Raw genomic sequence first — 21,813 nt, 5'->3', positions numbered from 1 at the left:
ATCCTTTGGTAAAACAGTACCTCAGAGGGGCTAAAAGCATAAGACTGCCCTGTAGAGCACCAACTCCAACTTGGGACCTCAACTTTGTTTTGGAGAAATTAACTTTACCTCCTTTGAGCCAGCTAACTCAGCAGACTTAAAATTTCTCTTGGAAAACTGCTCTGCTCCTGGCAATAACCTCAGCACGAAGAATTTCAGAATTGCAGGCACTAATGGCAGTGGAACCTTTCATCATATTCCACCAAGACAGGGTGTCTTTAAGAACAAACCCTACTTTTATGCCAAAGGTGGTATCAAGTGTGGCTCTAAAGCAAACTATTCACTTGCCAACTTTTTATCCAAACCCACAGAATAAAGGGGAGAGACTACTGCATTCCTTGGACATACACAGGCAGTTACGATTCTACTTGGACTAAACTAAAGCTTTCAGAAAAACTGAGCAATTGTTTGTATCATATGCTGCAGGAACACATGGAAAAGCCATTTCAAAATAGACCATTTCAAAATGGATAGGCCATTGCATACGTTTCTGCTATATACATCATGGGAAAACTGCGCCTAACAACATTAGGTCTCATTCCACCAGGGCAACAGCCACTTCAACTGCCTACCTCAGAGGAGTACCTACAAAGGACATTTTGGAAGCAGCAACGTGAAGTTCTGTACATACCTTCACCAAGCATTACCATCTGCCTCTTTACTCTAAATCCAGAGCTGTCTTTGCCACTGCAGTTCTGCAGGGCCTTATAGCTACCCCTAATGCCTTATAGAACCAGCCACCGTACCTCTGCTTTGGGATTCTACCCAAGTGTGATGACTGCAGCAGTGTAACACGATGAACATAGTACAGTTTTGTACCTACCATAAATGTAGATGTTCGAGTGTATACACTGCTGCAGTCCAGATTACCCTCCCTCCTTCCCCTCTTACTTGCCGTTACTTACCCTAGTATTCTACCCTATGCTGCCTATGGGAAATATTTGCTGGTAACAAAGTATTTGATTGCTTTTCTTATGTATGTTTTATTAGCAATTTGCATTGCCTACCTTTTTGGGGGCACCTGACATCTGGGGCAAGAAAAACTGAAGAAATGACGTCTGCTGCATCTTGTATACCCCTGGCGCACTGACGTCAGAAAAGAAGCGACAGTAACCGACGCTGGACCAAGACTTTGTAATTCAGGCCGACTGCGGGACTGCCTGACAGCAGGATAACTCAAGTGTGATGACTGCAGCAGTGTATTCACTCTAACATCTACATTTATGGTAGGTACAAAACTGTACTTTTTGTGGATGTACAATTGTAATGCTCATCTTTAATTACTTTAAAAGATTAAAATAAAATGACATCTCTGCTGCAGAAAATAAAAATAAGCTAGGAGTCTGAAATTTTTTTTTTTTTGCTCATGAAACAGCTTCATAACTAGCCTGTAATTTAAACTATGCTCCTTCAAAACTCTGGTTGGAAATCCTTGGTAGTGTATGTAAGGTTGTGACGCCCCTGCACTGGCCCAGTAATCAAGCAGCCTCAATCCTCACCACTAACACCAGTGAGGGACATGCATATTGGGAGGGTGACAAGTACACACACAGTAAAGTACAATTTCCCTTAAGAGCACACAGAGATCAGTCAGTCTGGGGCTAGTTTCTACCTCTCTCTCCAGATCCTCAATAATACTCCCCACTGGCACAGCTATAAGGTTAAGATTTCAGCCAAGTGGTCAAGCCAAAACCTCCAGCACCCGCTGTTCAAACCAGTGTTTCGTGTCCCTGCCCAAGTAGCTGACACACACACACACACACTTGGAGATTTGATTTATATGCAAACACACACACTCCTGGGGAAGGTTGGCACAGCTTCACTAGCTATGCCCCCTTCTGCCCAGACTATAAAGTAGTAATCACTGCCACCAGCCAGCTCTTTTTCAGCTACTATAAGGCCCTTCCCTAAAGGGTGACCAATCCCACTGTGCAATGTCACTATTATCCTAATGGTAATTGTGACCAAACTAAGGCTATTAGAGTGGCCTGTAAAGTGTCACCAAATACATATGTAATTACTCTAAGAGCTTGCATATCTTTAAACAAACCAGCCACAATTAAAAGGTTTAAACATATTTAATAATAATAAAAGAACAAGACAGTACTCAATAACTCAACACAGTGACAACAGAGTTCAGAATCACAGGAAATACTTTAAAACAACATTCCAGGACAATCTCGCATATATACAGAAAACATCTAAACTTATCTTACTGTATTCCTATCTGTCTCTACGAGAGATATTATGATCAAAGTCTTGCTTACAGAGCAAAGCAAATGCAAGTGCTGAATGGATGTTTACAGGTCCAACGACAAGATACAAAATGCAGAGACTCGCTCTCTGAGATGGTTCTTAACCCAGCAAAAATATTTGATAGTAATTTATCTCTGATTACATTGTCCTTGTCACCTCTGCCTTTAGTTCCCAGGCTAACAGAAACTTAAAATATAACACCTCTGTGTTAAAAATACTTCTCTCTTAGAAGCTTGCCTGGAACAGGAAGTTTTAAAACTTAAAACACTTTTACCTTAGAAACTTTTAATTATTTATGATGTAATGGGATCCTATCTCGCCTACATTCACAACAGATGGGTTCGGAGCCGATCCATCGGCTCCGACTCGGCAACTAATACACTAGCACGAAGTCTCTCATTGGCTGGGCTACTCCCTATCCCAGGATGCACTACACCAGCTTCCCCAGATCTCGTTTGCCGCTTAACAAGCTGGACGTGGTCTCGACTTGGCTGGAGCTAAGTGTTTCTTTTTACCTTATTGGTCCTTGACCTAAGGGAATTTTTGTCTATATTAACCAAACAGCTGTTTTAACAGCTATTGCTTACTATTTCTTACTATTTGAGTGCTTGAGTGTTTCCAAAAATTTAATTTATTCTGTCGGGCAAGGCCCGTTTAAGTTAGAGGGCCTTTGCCCTACCTTTGAGTGCTATTAGGTTTAATTAACTTTTGGTTAGTTGTTTTTCGGGCAAAGCCGTTTAAATTAGAGGGCTTTGGGCCGTTTAACTGGTTTCTAATTGTTGTGAGGTAAACTTTCACCAGAACTCGCGCCAGTGTGTCTCGCGCTTTTCAGTTGGCGCATTTTGTGTGTAGTGCTATACTTGTTGTGGTAGAGTAAGATTTCCATAGAGTTTTTTACTTGTTGTGGCTTGTATCATGTCCAAGGAACAAAAGTCAGGTTTTAAAAAATGCACTCTGTGCAATTACAAGATGTCCATTACAGACAGTCATTCAGTCTGTGTTTATTGTTTGGGGCCGAAACATCTGCAAGAGACTTGTAGCGTCTGTCATGCGTTCTCCGCTAGAGTTCTTCAAGAACGCAAGAACAAGTTAATATTGAAAGGGCTTATCAAACCTTCTTTTGAGGAAGCCTTAGATCCACCTGTTGCTTCCAAAAAGAAAAGATAGTCGGCTCCGACAAGTCCGTCGGAGCCGACTTCTAAAAAGACTAAATTGACCTCTTCTTCCTCGGCTCCACTGACTTCGGGGCCGAGGGTGAAGGTCTGCCTCGATACCTCCTACCTCGGCTCCATTGCCCGGGCCGCAAGTTGGAGTGTCGAGAGGTGAATCACCTCCATCGGTTCCAATGGCTTCGGAGCCGGTGGAAGTGTGCAGCTCAGACTCTTCCCCCTCGGCTCCGAAGAAGGCTCCTTCAGTGCCGATGGAGGTCCATGCTGTGGTGGAGTCGGCGCCGATAGCATTGGAGCCGTTTCGGAGCCGGTCCCCTTCTCTCTCGGAGCCGAGAGGAAAGTCTTCTCGATTGTCTACCTCCTCTAAATCATCAAGACTTTCAGATTCGGACCTGGATAGGGTTTTACAGAAGCTATTCCAATCTCCAGTGTTTACTAAAATGGTCTCGGCTCCAGCACAGTTTGCTTCGGAGCCGATCCCTCCTCCAACACATTTGATTCCTCCTCCAACCTCTTCGGAGCCGTTGGAGCCAGTGGTGGTGGAGCAATGTGGAGCCATACGGTCGGAGCAGAGACCCCTTACAGGTCTCTCGGTTCCGACTGTGCTTCCTACCCTGTCCTCCGGTTCAGGGTTTGGCACTGCGACCTCTTCAGCCGGGCCGAGGGAATACTTTAGGTTTGGGTGCTTGGTACCTAGTCTTCCTCTTGGGGCATCGGCTGCTGGAATTCCTGGTGCCATCGTGGTCTCTAGACCAGCGACCTCCTTGGATTCTGGAGGTCCGGCCTTTGAGGTTATGAGGAGCGCGCTAGCCATGTCTTTGCCGGTTCAACAAGATTCTACCTCACCGTCCCTAGATTTGGAGACTGGTGCTTCTGTTGTGTTGCAGCCCCCCGGCAGCGGGGCCCCAGGGCCTGAGGATACCCCCATCGGCGGTTCCCTTCTTCCGGGTGGTCCGTCCGAATCTGCTTCGGACGAACCCCCAAGGAAGAAATTGTGTAAGAGGAAGCACATAGACTCCCAAGATGAGTCTGTTACATCGGATACTGACCTCGATGACGCAGAAGGGTCTCCCAAATCATCTTCGGATGATATCTCCTCAGACATATTGGAGATTCTGAGACAGAGAGGTGACTGGCAGGCCAAAACCCCTTCAGCTGAGGAGTCAGTCTTCCTCAAGGCCTTTGGGGCCCAGCCTTCCGCCTCCTGGGTGTCTCCGCCCTTCGATGAACTCCTTGATTTGGTTTCTCGGGCGTGGGAACACCCTGATTCTGTGGAACCGGTGCCTGCGAGGCCCAATAAATTTTTATCAGCCCCCCCCCCAGAAGGAGTTTCTCACAAAGGGTGTGCCTGTAGATGCTTTGGTGGTGGCTTCTGCCACACAGCAGGACGTGGCAGAGGCTTCGACGTCTATTCATCCTCCTAATAAGAATTCTAGGAGCATGGATAGATGGAGCGTACCCTGTCTTCAGCGGCCTTTGCCTTACGGTCGCTGAACTACTTATGTCATTTTACGAGGCTCCAAAGGGATCTTCTCAAAGAGCTAAATGACTCTCTTGTTGGTAACCTACCTGAGGCGCTGGCCCCGACTGTTGGCGCACAGATGACTACCCTCTTTTCTATTGTTAACTCGTCCATGAGGCTCATTTCATATGCGGCAAGGGGCGAGTAGAGCAGGAACAGGCGTTGCTCTCAGGAGACAAGCCTGGTTACGCTTGTGTTCGCTCATGGAGGCCTTCAAGTCTTCCTTCACGGCCCCTTTGATGGGTCATCTTTGTTTGGACCCAAGGTGAAGGACACACTAACTCGGTGCGAGCAGGAGGGCAAGACTTTGACTGCCGTTGGGGCCCGATTTTCCGCTCCTTCTAGGCCTTACCCCAAGGCTCGGAGAGGAGGGAAAATGTGGTTTAGAAAATCTCAGAAGTCTTTCCCTACTCCACCCAGTAATTCCCCCTCCAGAGGCAGGGGGGGGGGGATTTTGGAAGACGCCGCCCCAGAGGTGGCAGAGGCCCCCGTAACTCTGGAGACCGCGATTCCTTTTGTGGTTCTTCATACAACCAGCGTTCCTGAGTTGTTGCCCGACTGTGCAACTCTGGAGCCAGTCGGGGGTCGTTTTGCGGCGCACCCACAAGCTTGGGAATCCATAACAAGCTATCAGTGGGTGCTTCGCATTATTACCGGAGGTTATATCATCCCCTTCAACAAACCCCCCCTTTCTTCAAGGGAAATCCTGGACGTACCACCCAGTCAGCGGGATCAGGCAGCATTAGAGGTGTCAAAGCTGCTAGAAAAAAAGAGCCATCCAGCCTGTCCCCATCGACCAGATCGGATTAGGAACTTACTCAAGATTATTTTTGGTACCAAAAAAGACAGGGGACTTCAGGCCCATTTTGGACCTCAGTTCATTGAATCGTTTCGTAAAGAAGTCCAAATTCCGAATGGTCACTCTTCAATCTATTCTTCCTTTGCTGGAAAAAGATGCATGGATGTGCTCCATAGATCTCCAGGACGCTTACTATCACATTCCCATAGCTCAAGAGTCCAGGAGACATTTACGCTTCCGCCTCTGAGTCAGTCATTTCCAATTCCGAGCACTGCCCTTTGGTCTCACCACAGCCCCCAGGGTGTTCACCAAGTGTCTGGCAGTGGTAACTGCTCACCTGAGAAGGCTGGGATTCCAGGTGTTTCCTTATCTAGACGACTGGCTCCTTACTGCCACCTCCGAGCATCTACTACTCCAAGCGCTCAGAGTCACGTTCACCTTGGGCCGTTTCTTAGGGATCACGTTCAATTTACAAAAATCTGTACTACAGCCATCTCAGCGTATTACTTTCATAGGCGCAGACTTAGACACAAAAAGAATGCGCCTTTTACCGGCAGCAAGAATTCAGGTCCTACAAGATCATGTCAAATCCTGTCTTCTCCTACTAAGAGCCCCGGCCCATCGGATCCTACAACTGTTGGGCTCGATGGCGTCAACCATACTTTTAGTTCCCTTGGCCAGACTTCACATGCGAATTTTACAATGGCTACTGTCGGTTCAATGGTCTTATCAGGAACTTCCCTTGAACCACTTAATCATAATCACGGAAAGTTGCCATCGAGATCTGCATTGGTGGCTTCTCCAATCAAATCTCGACCAGGGGCGACCCTTTATACCTCAACGTCCCGTTGCCACTGTGACTACGGACGCCTCCCAGGTAGGGTGGGGGGGGTCATTACCTGGACAGGTCGGTCCAAGGCACATGGCAGATCCAGGAAACGCATTTGCATATCAATGTCCTGGAGATGAGGCGGTACTATTGGTACTCCAAGCTCTCCATCACGCTCTCCCACAGGGCCCGTGCTATCCTATCCGACAACATGTCGGTGGTGTGGTACATAAACAAGCAAGGTGGAACCAGGTCTTACCCACTATGCAGAGAGGCCATGAGACTTTGGCACTGGGCGGTAGCTACCAACCGCTTTCTAATGGCAACGCACATACCGGGGAAGTCCAATGTGATTGCGGGCAGATTAAGCAGGACCATTCTTTTACCCCACGAGTGGTCCCTCAACCAGGGTATAGCTGCGAAAATCTTCGACAGATGGGGTCTTCCTTGCTGCGACCTGTTTGCCAGCCCTCACAATGCGAAATGCAGAGAGTTCTTCACACTGTTCCCTTCTCAGGGACAGATTCCCAGGGACGCTGTGACTCACATTTGGCCCCCCGGTCTTCTCTACGCCTTCCCTCCGTTCCCCTCCTACCGAGGGTGATACAGAAGGCCATTTACATGGAGAGCGAGATGATTTTGATTGCCGCACTGGCCTCGTCAAGTTTGGTTTCCTTTCCTACAGAGGCATGCGATAGAAGGTCCATGGTTTCTGGATCCGGTGCCAGACCTGTTGACTCATCAGTCAGGACGGCTTCATCCGTGTCTCAGGTCCCTGAAGTTAGCAGCATGGTTACTCCACTTCCATCCTTAGTCCGAGACAATGCTCTTTCGCCGGACGTGGTCCACATACTGTCTTCTCATAAACCTTCCACCATCAAACTTTATTCCAGTAAATGGAAAAGGTTTGCCTTCTGGGCTCAAGAACGGGGTATAGATCCTCTCACTGCACCAATATCGGAGGTTCTGAATTTTCTGGCCTCCCTTTTTCAGTCGGGCTCTTCAGTTTCTACCATTAAGGTTCAGCTAGCGGCGATCTCTAATTTTCATGCTTCATTTGAACCTTCATTGATGTCTCTCAAACTTTGTAAGGCTTTCCTTAAAGGGGCTTGGCTCCTTAGGTCTCCTTTATCTCATCCTGTCCCCCCTTGGGATTTGAATATGGTTCTTGCTGCCCTAACTGCCCGTCCTTTCGAACCAGCTGCTACCTGTGATTTAAAATTTCTGTCTTGGAAAACGGCCTTTTTAGTAGCCATAACGTCTGCCAGGCGAGTTTCAGAACTTCAAGCTCTTTGTTCTGATCCTCCCTATTTGATTTTTCACAAGCATAGAGTTTCATTGAAATTAAACCCTGCATTTATACCAAAAGTGGCCTCCTCTTTCTGTATTCAACAAACTATAGAACTCCCTGTCTTTTTTCCAGAATTCTCTAATAACGCAGAATATACTTTGCATCAATTGGACGTACATAGACAACTGAGTTTTTATTTGAATAGAACCGCTCAAACGCGGAAATCAAATCAATTGTTTGTTTCATTTGCAGTGAACAAATTGGGTCAACCAGTAACAAAAACCTCCATATCTAAATGGATTAAAGATTGTATCATTTTTATTTATTCACAGGCTAACAAAGACCTCCCCTTTCCAGTCAAGGCTCATTCTACCAGGGCAATGGCTACTTCCGTTCTCAATAGAGTAGAATAATAGAATAAAGTTATCAATAGATGATATTTGTGCTGCAGCAACCTGGACTTCTCCGCACACTTTCATTTCTCATTACAAATTGGATGTGGTTTCTCGAGGCAGAGCTTCCTTTGGTTCCACAGTTCTCAGGAGTGTTTTCCAATGAGCCACCCGGGATGTAGGTGCTAGGGACGCTGTCCCATCTGTTGTGAATGTAGGCGAGATAGGATCCCATTACATCTTTTAGTTATGTACTTACCATAACTTCGGATGTATGGGATCCATCTCGCCTACATTCATAAGTACCCACCCTCCTTCCCCCTTCCATTTGGATTTAGAGGAGCTGTAGTCTTTTTTTTCTTGGCGTTTTTTCTTGAACTTTAGTTGGTTATAGTGACTACTAGTTTTTCTGTGTTTGCATGGATGTATGAAAGCGAACAAACAAGATCTGGGGAAGCAGGTGTAGTGCATCCTGGGATAGGGAGTAGCCCAGCCAATGAGAGACTTCGTGCTAGTGTATTAGTTGCCGAGTCGGAGCCGATGGATCGGCTCCGAACCCATCTGTTGTGAATGTAGGCGAGATGGATCCCATACATCCGAAGTTATGGTAAGTACATAACTAAAAGTTTCCAGAGAATAGAATTTCTAGCCGCAGACATTGTTTTCTAGCTGTAGTAAATGCAATCGAACTTTTTACTTGTCAACTTGTTTTCTTACAGTTTTGCAAGTTGAATCTGTTCTTTTCCAGTAGGGTACACTGTGGTTGCACTCTTGATGCTCAGCACATAGCATACAGTTTTCTTACATTTGTAGGGCAAACATACAAATCATATTACTATTCACAAATGACAGAATTATTTGCAAAATTCTAGCTAGCTGGGCTGGCAGCCTTCACAAAGATTTTATTTTTCTGTATTTGTATATGCCTGTTTTTGTGTGTATAGGTATATGTAATGTCTGTATATTTGTTTTTATTGCTTTGCTTGCTGGTTCAGGAAAATATTAAAGTCCTGGAATCTGAAGTCTCTGCATTGCAGAAGGAGAAGGAAGAACTAATTTTTGCCCTCCACTCAGTTAAGAAAGATTCCAACCAAGCCAAGTAAGTGAATTTGATATGGAAATCAAGATTAACATTTTTTGGTGTGGTGATTTTATGCTGAGGAGGTAAACTGAACATGACATGCAATATTAATTTGGGGGAGCATAGCAAAATTATAAGTTTCTTTTACCTTTTGTTGGACCCTTTCAGTGAAGGATCTTGACAGTATGTGCATCTTTGTGCACAAGTTTGGTAATGTTCCTTTTCTTGGATGGCAGTGATGTGAATTATATGCCTTCAAATTCCATCCACCAATGTTGTCTTCTGCTGTTCAGCGCTTACTAGTGATCAGACACAGATGGACACAACCCTCTGCCAGTTGAAACTATTATGTTTTCCCCCCTGTTGAACCTACTAGTAATTAACAGGAATGAATTTATTTCTAGTCTTAATGTACCTGCTTAACTTAACAATGTGCCATTGAATTTGTTCTTGTTTTGCACATTTTATTTCAGAAGACAAAGTAGTATACCTGACCTGACATTTTTTGATGGATCCTAATGCTTTGTTTAATCCCTTTCACCAGTTAGAAATTCTCGATTTTTCTGCAGAACTTTCCTGTTGAATGAAAATCACTTATGAAGATGCATGCCATGATTTAATCCTTCATAAAAATTTCCCTCTGCCTTTTGTATAGTTTAGATCTTAAACCTTGCAATTGTTAAAACCCCTGCATTGCTATGGATTTTTCCCTCTAAGAAATGGTTGTTTTTACAGTTTCTGTTCAGTTTTGAGATGTGAAATGAGGAAATGGAGTTCCTGGTAGCATCAGGGGAGGATCACACCATTTACCAGCAGATGAGCAATCTATTTAGTACCTTAGGGTTTGTATGGAATAGTGGCAGGGATCTTGACATCAGTTAAGATGAGGTTTTCGGTGCCTCCAACTCCCAAATAACGAAGATCGTTACAAGCCTGGCCTTCATTTACAGCAGAAGATTTAGGTTAGGACTATGGCAAAGGTCCATCTCTGGCTTTCACTTTGGGACATTTTGTACATGTTCCTCCATTCCAGCTTCTTCCAGCTGATATTACCTTACTTTCCACCTTAGGTCAATTTAAAACTAGACTCAAACAACATTTGTCACTTAACTGGCTATGTCAATGTATCAAGCCAGGCTAACTCGAATGTGTAAAAATCTGTTAACCAGTTTACTGTGTAATTTAATTTAATCCTGACTTGTGCTCAGGACTAACTGTAACCTGTGGAACTTGTTTAACTTGCTTACTTATGTAATCTCTGTAAATAGTCTGTTTGTAATATGTAATGCTGGTATTATGTAATGCTGTATCTGCTTACCCTTGGAGCTTTTCTCCCCGGGCCTCCGCTGAAAATGGACATGCATCCAGTCGGACTATCCCGGTCAACAAATAATAAATAAATTAATAAAAAAAAATACTTTGCCTCAAATAATCATATTTTGGAAGAAGCACATTTAAGAGGGCAGAAAGTAATATGTGCGGACACGACTTCAATGTCTGACGTCCTGTCATGACTTGAGAATGTAAATCCTTACGAATGCCTTTATAGGTAATAGATTTGTACATTTTAGTTTCCAAAACCTTTTGTGAAGTGCCTCCAGAGGTCATTATGCCAAGGGGGAGGAAGTTGGCACTGAATTGATCTGCCAGAATATAGGCAATGTCCTTAGGATCAGTATATCAGCACATCTGAGCGCTATAGAATGCCTTGTGGTTGGCTTTGGCATCTTGGGCAATTTTATTTTCGTAACTAGCTTTGGAGAGTTTTATGAGGGATCTCAGCTCCTTACTGAGGCTGGTAAGGGAGTTTTTTGCATCCTGGGATTTTCTTTTCTGGAACAGTTTATTCCTTCTGTTGTGTAGTTTGACAGGGGACCACCAGATTGGTTTTCTTTTTTTGGAGGAGAGCGTCTTGGTTCTATTTGGGATGGCACAATTCATGCACGAGTGAATGTGCACGTACAGTGCTTTAGTGTAGGATTCTGCAGTCGAACAATCAGTTCCCATCTGCATGGGTGTCATGAAGTTGGTCACTTCTGACTTGAGTAGCATGAAGTTGGCCTTGGAGAAGTTTTTTACGGATGTTTCCTTACTTGGGGGGTGGGGGTGGGATGTGGATGTCAAAGGTGATTAGCTTATGGTCAGACCTAACCAATGAGGGGGTGACCACTGGTGTGGAGTATCGATTTCCCATGTTGGTAAGGAGTTCCAGGATATTGGAGCCCCTGGTGGGACTATGGATTAGTTGATCCAGGGCGTTGGAATTTATGAATTCCAAAAAATGTTGGGCAAAGGTGTTGGTACAAGAGTAGTTTTCCCAGTTAATGGCAAAGTAGTTGAAATCACCCAGTATTAAGGTGTTTGGTTGTATCTTAATATTTTCCAGTATGTTTAGAAAGGTATAGTGAGAATCTTGGGGCATGGTAGGGGATCCATAGCAAGCTACAATTTGGATTGCAGTCTTGCCTAGTGTTGCACCTGGAGAATTTCGGATGCATTGTGTTGGGCAACTAGCATGGAGGTGTGAATATCCTTGGTGAACATGGACACTACTCCACCTTTAGTGTTTCGGTCCTGGTTTGGTGGCCGAAAAGTGTGGTAAGAGTTGTAGCCTGGTATTGCAGGGGTCCTCCTTGGAGCCTTGAACCAGGTCTCAGTTACTACACAGATATCTATGTTCTCCATTTTTAGGAGTGCCTCGAGAGAGTGCGTTTTGAGGTTTAGACTTCTAGCATTGAGTAGCATTACCTCCGATTTTGCATACTTGTACCTGTTATGGTAGTTGTTTTGTCCTTTGAGCCTTCCCTAAAAAGGCACTATAGGGTTGGCAAGAGCCTTAGCCAATAATCTGAATCACAGGGGCAACAGGTACAGACCATCTCTGGCAAAGCATCGTGGTTTGTCGATCATGCCGTCCCAGCCAGACAGATACTGGATCCCCTTTGAATGACAGCAGAAGCTTAGCCAATTGTTGAAGTCAATCATTTTGTCCTTTTTCTGTAGTATCATTCTGGGCGAAGGCAGGATGCTGCTCAGGGCTAGGGTCATACCTGCCTTGATTACATGATATGAGGGCTCTTCCATGTCTCTTTTCATGTAGTCCAGTGAGGTATGGCTCAAGTCATTCGCTCCAGCATGGACAATGACAGAGTCGTATTTTTAGTTGTTGTGGAGTAACTTGAGTGCATGCGTTATGTTGCAGCTCTTGACACCCGACAGCCAGCTGACTGTAATTTTCTCCTTTTTCAGCCTGATGAGTTGGACATCAGTGTGCCTGACATTAGAGTCATCTATGACTAAAGTGTTGGGTACGTTGTCTTGCCTTAGGGGCTGCTGTTGGGTGGCACACTGGTGTTGTGAGCTGTGAGATACTTTGGTTGTGATTGGTGTTTGTTGGCGTTTCGGCTTCGGAGGTCCTTGTTGCTTGGGCAGGTTAATGTTAAGGGCTGCCGCATATGTGGGTTTAATGTTGCTATGTGTGGGTGTTGGGGAGTGATTTGAAGGGGTATATGTTACTTGAGTTGTAATGGGGTGTTAACCTTCTCCTCTTGATTGACTAACGCAGTCTTGGCTGGAGAGAGCTTTGCTTCCAGTTTGGCTTTGTAAGTGCATCTCTCGCAGGTTGTCTTTTGTGGTAGGAGGAGAGGGTTGTCTGTGTACATGAGGCTGAGGCAGTTGTTGCATTGCCCCAGTTTGCCCAGATTCACCAGGTGGGCAGGAGAAATCACCGGAAGCTGACCCTTGGACAGTGCCTGGTTAGGTGTTTTTTTTTTTCCTCCTTACCTTGGCAAGGTACTTTGCATTTATAAGCTGTTTAGTGCCTATGCTTAATTTATCCTTATTAACAAGGAGAGTTGAGTGATTGCATCACTTTAAGGCTTCCTAGTGCTTTCCAGCAGGTTTTAGAGCAAGTGCTAGTGACAGGGACTCCAACCAGAGACTGGAATCAATGTACTCTGCTCCTACTCTCACCAGGATCCGAATATAAGTACAGATTCCAAGATGTCACCTATAAAGCAGTTAAGCTTTCTGGTGATGAGCATTCTCCAGGAAATAATTTAACCGCACTCCTCTCACCAGGAGAAAACAGAAGCACTAATCCAAGATGACTACTGAGAGGCAGAATGTGGGCTCTCCAGCAACTGGTGATGAAATCAACATGATGTTCTTCATTCCACATTGCTGCAGTCCTAACCATTGGGTAGTCCGCTGTCCAGTCGGCCCGAATACCAAAGTATATGGCTGACGTCGGTCAGGGCGCATTAGACTGACGTCAGTACGTCAGGGTACTAATGCGCATGACCGACGTCATATCCTCAGTCTTTTTTGCCGCATGGTCCGATGCAGAAGCAATTTTGCGAGTGCAGGTTGGCGTTCTGAAAGTTTCTGAAGTCAGAGTTTCAGACCGAATCAAAGTTGGCTAAGTACCCCGTTGGGGATTATTTTGTTTTTCTTGCCTCAGTGTTTAACCGGATGTCAGAAAAAGTAAATAACTGTATTTCTTGTGGGAAACAGATACCTCATAGGGATTACCATACTTTGTGTATACCTTGTTTAGGGCCTGAGCACGACGTTGTTGGATGCCGCTCTTGTGCTAGATTTAACAAACGCACTATTAAGAGAAGGTTAGACTGTGCCAGGTTAGTGTTTGGGAAGCGTTGTAACTATAAAATGCCGTCGGATGCTCCGACGCCGGCTTCGGCTAAAAAGCGCAAGGACAAAACAGCAAAGCCTAGAGGGGAAGAACCGACAGCCCCTGATATCAGTTCTTTGAAGGGCTCAGTGGAGCCGGAGGTTTTGCCAGGTGTTTCTTTGGAGTCTCAGGGAGAGACTTTACTGTTACAGGATGTTTCCTCTCAGGAAGTAGGCCAGGCTGAGGGGGCTTCTCAGGTGGCTGTTCTTCCCTCACTTCCTAAGGTGGTTAGGGCCTCCCCTTCTGTTTCCAAGGCTTCCTTAAGGGGCAGGCCAAGTTTTGCTTCAGTGGGGGTTTCTCCTAGTGCTTCAGGGTCTTTGCCTAAGAAACATATGCTTAAAATGGCAGAAGATTTGATTACTATGATAAGGGGTTCTATGCCCCCTCCTGATAAGAGGCCTAGGGTGGAACCTGAGTTTGAGAGTTTAGAGCAATGCTCGGAGGCTTCTGAGTCTTCGGCTGAAGACTTGCAGTAGTTCCCTACTTATTCTGATTCTGATGTGGATGATTCTACTCCTTCGGCTTCTCCTCCTGAGGATTTTTCATTTTCAGAGACTTTGCATTCCATGAGGGAACATTTTAAATGGGAAGGCCAAGATTTCTCTGATTCCAGGAAAAGGCTTAGGGAGTTCTTGTTTTTACCCCAGCATAGGCCTTTAGCTATACCTCCTGTTTTGAATGTGGTGGAAGATGTTTTTGCAGAGGCTTCCTTGAATCCTGATTCTTTGCCTCCTGCTCCAGTTAAACCGGATAGGTATTATAGGGTGCCTGAAGCTCATAAGTATCTTTTTAAGAGTCCTAGGGCAGACCCGGAAACTGTCTCTCAGGGGCCTAAAGGTGTAAAGGCCTCAGTTGTTAAAAATCCTGTCCCTCCTGATAAAGAGGCAAGGGCTTTGGATAGATGGGGAAAGAAAGTGTATACTTCTTCCACTTTAGCCATGAGGGCGTTGAATTGTCAGTTTCACATGTTAAAATATCAGAATTATCTTCTTTCACAGTTGAAATCTAAGGTGGATGCTCTGGAAGGTATTGACTGTAAAGAGTTGCAGGATTTAGTTCATGTGTCTGAACAGGTGGGTAAACATTCCTTGCAATGTGGTTTTGATGCTGTGCAGGCCTCCTCTAGGGTGGCTGCCACTGGTTCTGTTCTTCGTAGGCACGCCTGGTTGAAAGATCAGAACTTAGCTGAGCATGTTAAGACAAGGATTTTGGATGCTCCTTTACAGTCTGATGTGTTGTTTGGTTCGCCTGTGGAAGCAGTTTTAAAGAAGATGGAGGACAAGGCTAAGTCTATGCAAACTGTTAAGGATTTTTTGCAGGTGCAGCCTCCGAAGTTTAGTAGAAATTGGCCTGCTAAGGGATGGACTTATCCTGCTTATGATTCCCAGTCTAGGGGTAGGTCTAGACGTGGTAGGGGCAGAGCTCAAGGTGCTTTTAGGCCTAGGACAGGGAGTTCGACTGCTCAGACTTCTAGTGAGGGCAGGGGTCAGTCCTTTCGTAAGCAGACCCAATGACCTGCCTTTTCAGCTGCCAGTACCTTCTCGTCTGGCGGCACCTCTAGGAGGAAGACTGTCTCTTTTCAAAGAAAATTGGGATTTAATTACCCAAGACAAATGGGTTCTGGATATCATTCATCACGGTTACAGGTTTTATTTTCATACCTTGCCTCCTTTCAAAGGCATGCCAGACATTCCTCCTCTGCAAAGACAAGAGGCTCACAAGCAGATTTCTCAGTTGCTCCAAATAGGGGCCATTCAGCCGGTTCCTGTGCCAGAAAAGGGCCTAGGATTTTATTCCCGCCTGTTCCTAGTACCAAAGAAGGGGAACACGTGGAGACCAATTTTGGATTTATCTATCCTCAACACTTATCTGGACATTCCCAAGTTCAAAATGTTGACGTTACAACAGCTTTTACCTCTGCTGGGCAAGGATCACTGGATGGTAACTTTAGATCTCAAGGAAGCTTACCTTCATGTGCCTATAAGACTAAGTTGCAGAAAGTATCTGCGTTTTCGAGCTGGAAATTCTCATTATCAGTTCTCTGCATTGCCCTTTGGCTTATCTACTGCGCCCAGAGTATTCACAAAGGTTCTGGCTCCAGTGATAGCTTACTTCAGGCTAAAAGGAATTCAAATCTATCCTTACTTGGACGATTGCCTGATTCTGGCTCAAGAAAAGGAAAACCTTCTACAGCATTTGGAATATGTCATAGCAGTGCTAAGATGCCTAGGGTATTCTGTGAACGAAATAAAGTCCAGTCTAGTACCCTCTCAAGACATGTGCTTTCTGGGTGTGAGACTGAATACAGCAGCCCAGATGGCCTTTTTAACCCCGGACAAACAAAAGAATCTTTCCAGTTACTTCCATCAACTATCTCTTCAGTCCGGGCTGACTGCAAGGACAGTCCTTCAAGCCTTAGGGTTCATGGCATCTTGTATTCTGGTGCTTCCCAATGCCAAACTGCATATGAGGAAGCTACAATGGTATCTCAAAATGTATGGACACAGCACTGCCAGGATTTGGACACTGTCATTCAAATAATACCTTGCATTCGAAAGGAATTTTTGTGGTGGGCTCAGGAATGTCACCTAAACAAGGGACTCTCTGTGACCCGGCCAGAGGCGAGTCAAATTCTAACGACAGATGCCTCAGACATTGCTTGGGGAGCTCATCTAAATGGAAAGTGGATACAGGACAAGTGGCCTGCCAGACTACAGCATCTACATATCAACATGAAGGAGATGTTAGCAGTCCAGTTTGCATTAATGGCTTTCAAGAAGTTACTTCTTCCAGGGCAGGTGTTGATTCTAACAGACAACACAACTGTCATGTGGTACATCAACAAACAAGGGGGAACACATTCTTACCCATTGTGCAGGCAAGCAATGATTTTATGGGAGACTGTGCTAAGCTTGCAACTAACTCTTCAGGCAAGGTTTCTGCCGGGAGCACAGAACTCCTTAGCAGATGTGTTAAGCAGACAAATCATGGATCCCCACGAGTGGAAACTGGATCTTCATGTATTTCAAAAGTTGACAGTGTCCTGGGGAACTCCAGACATAGATCTGTTCGCTTCTCCACTAAACCACCAGCTGCCAAAGTTTTGCACAAAGAGGTTTCATCACACAGCTTGGAAAGTGGATGCTCTTTCTTTCAGTTGGAAAAATCTTCATGTGTATGCTTTCCACCTCTGCCTCTTCTTCCAAAGGTGCTTCTAAAGGTCAGACAAGACAAGCCAAGGATGATTTTAATAGCTCCAGATTGGCCTCGGCAGCACTGGTACCCATTACTGAGGAGTCTGGTAAAGAAGCCCCCATGGCCTTTACCCTTGATTCCACATCTGTTGTCTCAGAAGGACGGTCGTCTGCTCAATGTCAAGCTTCACTCTCTTCATCTAACAGCCTGGCATATTCTGTTTTAAAAGGCAGCAGGTCTCAACTTCCTCAACAAGTTTTAAATGTGATTATGGAAGCCAGAAGACCTAGTACAAGGAAAGTGTACGCAGAAAAATGGAAGAGATTTTTATTTTGGGCTGCAGCAAAGAATTTGGAGATTTCGGAGCCTAATTTGGGTGTGGCTCTTCAATATCTTACTGAGTTATTGGACAAAGGTTTGTCTTTCTCTTCCATTAAGATTCATGCTGCAGCAATTTCAGCTCACTATGATTGTGACCCACCATTGTTTTCACATCCTTTGTTCAAGCAATTTCTTAGAGGGGCAAAGAATATAAGACCCCACGAGAGCTCCTACTCCTGCTTGGGATCTCAATTTTGTGTTGGAGAAACTTACTCTACAACCTTTTGAGCCTGCAGCTACTGCTGAACTGAAATACTTGTCATGGAAGACTGCTTTTTTGTTGGCCATTACTTCTGCTAGAAGGGTTTCTGAGTTACAGGCCCTCATGGCGGTTGAGCCTTTTTTGATTTTTCATAAGGATAGGGTATCATTACGTACAAATCCTTCCTTTATGCCTAAAGTGGTTTCTAGTGTGGCTTTAAACCAAACTATTCATTTGCCTACGTTTTATGCAGATCCCCAAAACAAAGGGGAAAAGATTTTGCATACTTTAGATGTACATAGGCAATTACGTTATTATTTGAGCAGGACTAAGGATTTTAGGCAGTCTAAGCAGTTGTTTGTTTCTTTTGCTTTGAGTTCTCAGGGCAAGCCTGTGTCAAAACAAACTATTTCTAGGTGGATTGGGTTTTGCATTGCATTTTGTTATTCCCATCATGGCAAGGAGATTCCAGCTGGGATTAGGCCTCATTCCACTAGGGCTACTGCCACATCAACAGCTTTTTTAAGGGGGGTGGCAACTAAGGATATTTTGGAGGCAGCTACTTGGAGTTCAGTGCATACTTTCTCTAAGCATTACCACCTTCCTCTCTACTCTAAGTCTAGGGCTGGTTTTGCTACAGCCATTTTGCAAGGCATGTTATCAGCTCCTGCTTCTTTATGATTTGCCAGCCTCCCTTACCTCTGCTTTGGGATTCTACCCAATGGTTAGGACTGCAGCAATGTGGAATGAAGAACATAGTACAGTTTTGTACCTACCATAAATGTAGATGTTCGAGGATCCACATTGCTGCAGTCCAATTTACCCTCCCTCCTTCCCCTCTGTGTTTAGGGGTGGTTGTGTAGGTGAGGTTATGTTCAACTCAGTTTGTATATATTGTACATATTTTGGTGCAGGTATGTTTGGTGTTTTTGGATTTTGGGCCTTATCTTTTCAGGGTCTTCTGACATCTGGGGCAAGAAAAGACTGAGGATATGACGTCGGTCATGCGCATTAGTACCCTGACGTACTGACGTCAGTCTAATGCGCCCTGACCGACGTCAGCCATATACTTTGGTATTCGGGCCGACTGGACAGCGGACTACCCAATGGTTAGGACTGCAGCAATGTGGATCCTCGAACATCTACATTTATGGTAGGTACAAAACTGTACTTTTTTTCCAGTCTGTGGATATGATGATTCTTTAAAGGATGAAATGGGAAGCCAGAAGCTAAGAAAATGTCTTGATTACTGGACCCGGATGCTCCGAAGGCTGTAGGTATTCCTCCAGTTTTGGGAGCTGTTGATTCTTTTGGTAGCATGTAAGCAACCAGTCATCCAATCTTTTGCCCAAGACAAAACAAGCTGTGTTAAATCCAGGAGTTTCACAACCTCCAAACACCCAGCCCTTTGGCCCAAGCAAAAACTGACAGGCTACTTAGGTCCAGGAATCCCATAATCTCCTATAAAATAAATGTGGTGAACCCAGCAGTGATGTGTATGGAGCCAACTAAGGGGTCCAAGTTAGTTGCTGGTCCCAACACTTTCCCAAATGCAATGGAAAGCAAAGTGCTGGACTAGTGTGGAAAGAAAGTATATGCTGTTGCCACTCTTGCCTTCAGAGCCATTTATTGTCAAGCACCTCGTGTTCAAGTATCAGATTGCACTTTTGGGACAGATGGAGATGGTGACCCTAAGGTAAAACTGATAGAATTCATCCAAACTATTAATCAGATGGAAAACACCAAGTATAGAGGTGATGATGTAGGTACAATATCCAAAGAGAGTGGTGAGTTCAATTGCAAGACCACCTACCTGGTTTGAGGCTGTACTGCCTGAGGTTGTCAATGTTCTGCTCCTCACTGCACCACTAGTGAAGGAACTGGTGTTTAGGAACCCTTTTAGTGAAGTGTGTAAGTAGGCAGGGAAAGGGGTAGGATTATGCAGAGTATGAAATGGCTCTTACTCCGCCTTGCCTATGTATGACAGGGTTTGCGTGTCTAATCCTGGTACTTAACACTATACTCTGGAAAGGTGGATCAGCAAGAGGAAGAAAGTGACCAGTATAAGAAAAGAATAGCAGGAGACCACAAAGGAAAGCCTGGTGAACAACAAAGGTCTTCACTGGAGAACAGCCGTGACTTTGTGGATGATTCCATGATTTCCTACTCCAATCCACTTTACACAATTCCTTACCTTAGCCCTACCCCATTCCAGATTTTAAAGATAGGAAGAGTAATCCAGTGTCTTAGATACTAAGAAGTCATTATACTTGTCAATTTAATGTCTAAAGGCCTTCAAGCATTTTTAGAATCAGAGGTCCTTCTTTCCCTTAATGCCAGTCATTTCCTTTCACTTTTCGGGTTTAGCTCTTTGGTGATCATCATCCAATAGATTACCTGCTGTCCCCTCCCCTAAAAAAAAAAAAAAAAAACTGTAGCTGTCAGTAAAACTAATCCTTCTAGGACTGTGCTTGTAGATCAAGGGTGACCTCTGCAGAGTACATGCCACTTTTCCATAACAGTTTTGTTTCAGGATGGTAAAGGTTATGGCTAAGCATCAAGGATTAAGTAATTCTTTCTGCTTGATAATTGGGTTCACTGCTACTACTCTACTTCAATTCAGGTATCCTCTGTCTTTTTCAGACCCAAAATGTTCAGGTTGCCCAGGAACAACATGCACTGCTGTTCCAACCACATGGACCTGTGTTGTAGTCCAGTTAAGCATCATAGAGTTCAGTTTCAGAACCATCCAAGGAGTTTTTCTGGAAAATGCTTATCCAAGACTAAGCAGCTGAAGACTGATTTGATTCGTCCCCATTGAATGGTTCTGGCTTGTGTGGAGGGAGCTTGCTTCCATCTCCTTCCTCCAGATGATTCTGTGGCAAGTCCCTAACAGTGATGGAAGGACGTCATTTTTTTCCCACTTTCTCCCATCATTGCAGACTGGAACGGTCCTGACGTTTCACCCATTATTACTTTTTATTTTTTTGTGCTATTTGTAAGGAAACCTGATAGTGGCCTTACACTCCTGAACCCTGATATGCTAGACCTGTGCTGCTCTCTGTAGGACATATTTCCTCATTTTTAATTGTTTTCTATGATCATTGTGTCTTGTTTCTGTACATACCACTTCACTGTTGCAACTGAATAGAAAAGATTGCTTAATAAAAAATTATTGCTGAGCTGTGTTCCTCTCGACTTAATAGCATCAACACTCACATTAGTGACTCTCCTGCTGTACAACTCTGAGCAAGTCATTTAAATTGGCAGTACTTCTAGATCATCCCTAAAATGGATATTTGTGTCCAGTGACTGACTTGGTTAACAAATATTTAAGTAACACTGTGACTAAGTTGCTGCAGTCGAGAGGCATATTTAAGTTGTATTGCATATAAAACTACATTCTTTTCAGCTTAATTTCTGACATTTGTATCTCAGTAGCTCATAACTGCTCCTTTAGCCAGTGCTCCCATACATGTTTCTGCTCTTAACATTTCTGTCCTTTCAGGGTTTTTTGCACAAATGTATTTCACAGAAGGAAGACCTTGTGGGTTCCTTGGTAACTTGTTTCACACTCCACTCATTTCTACTTTTCTTTAGTGGCGTCCCGTCTTGTCATCTACATAATGGCTATACATAGCCTTTATTCATACTAGTTTTTTCATCTTTTATTGAGCAGTGAAGCTCACCCTGACTTTGCATTACATCTGTTTGGGCAATCTTGTGACTGCAGAACAGCAACTAATGTCTTACTGAGATTGGACTTCCTTGCCCTGGAATAAGACTCTTGTGTTCATTTTTTAATATGGCTTTGTACCTTCTTATGCTACTGTTCAGATATCGAAACGCTAACATTACTACATGATGACTGTGCATTTTGTAGCCTCATAGTAAATGATTGTTATGTTTATGCACTGTATTCAGCGATGGCTGCCTTTGCAGCCAAGCTGCATGAGCTTCACTT

General features: G+C 44.5%; 1 protein-coding gene across 1 annotated transcript in view; it reads left to right on the top strand.

Annotated features, from left to right (window-relative positions):
* Nucleotides 1-21,813, top strand: part of KIF4A (kinesin family member 4A) — a gene marked incomplete in the record, with an annotated part of 2,786,372 nt that overhangs the window by 1,107,086 nt on the left and 1,657,473 nt on the right. The window contains 1 exon segment of the mRNA XM_044057419.1: nucleotides 9,293-9,396. Coding sequence (XP_043913354.1) covers nucleotides 9,293-9,396 — 104 coding nt within the window.

The sequence above is a fragment of the Protopterus annectens genome, chromosome 15.part0 (genome assembly GCF_019279795.1).
Source record: "Protopterus annectens isolate FY-2018-M chromosome 15.part0, PAN1.0, whole genome shotgun sequence".
NCBI lineage: Eukaryota > Metazoa > Chordata > Ceratodontiformes > Protopteridae > Protopterus > Protopterus annectens.
This window is presented reverse-complemented; position numbering and strand designations above follow the sequence as displayed.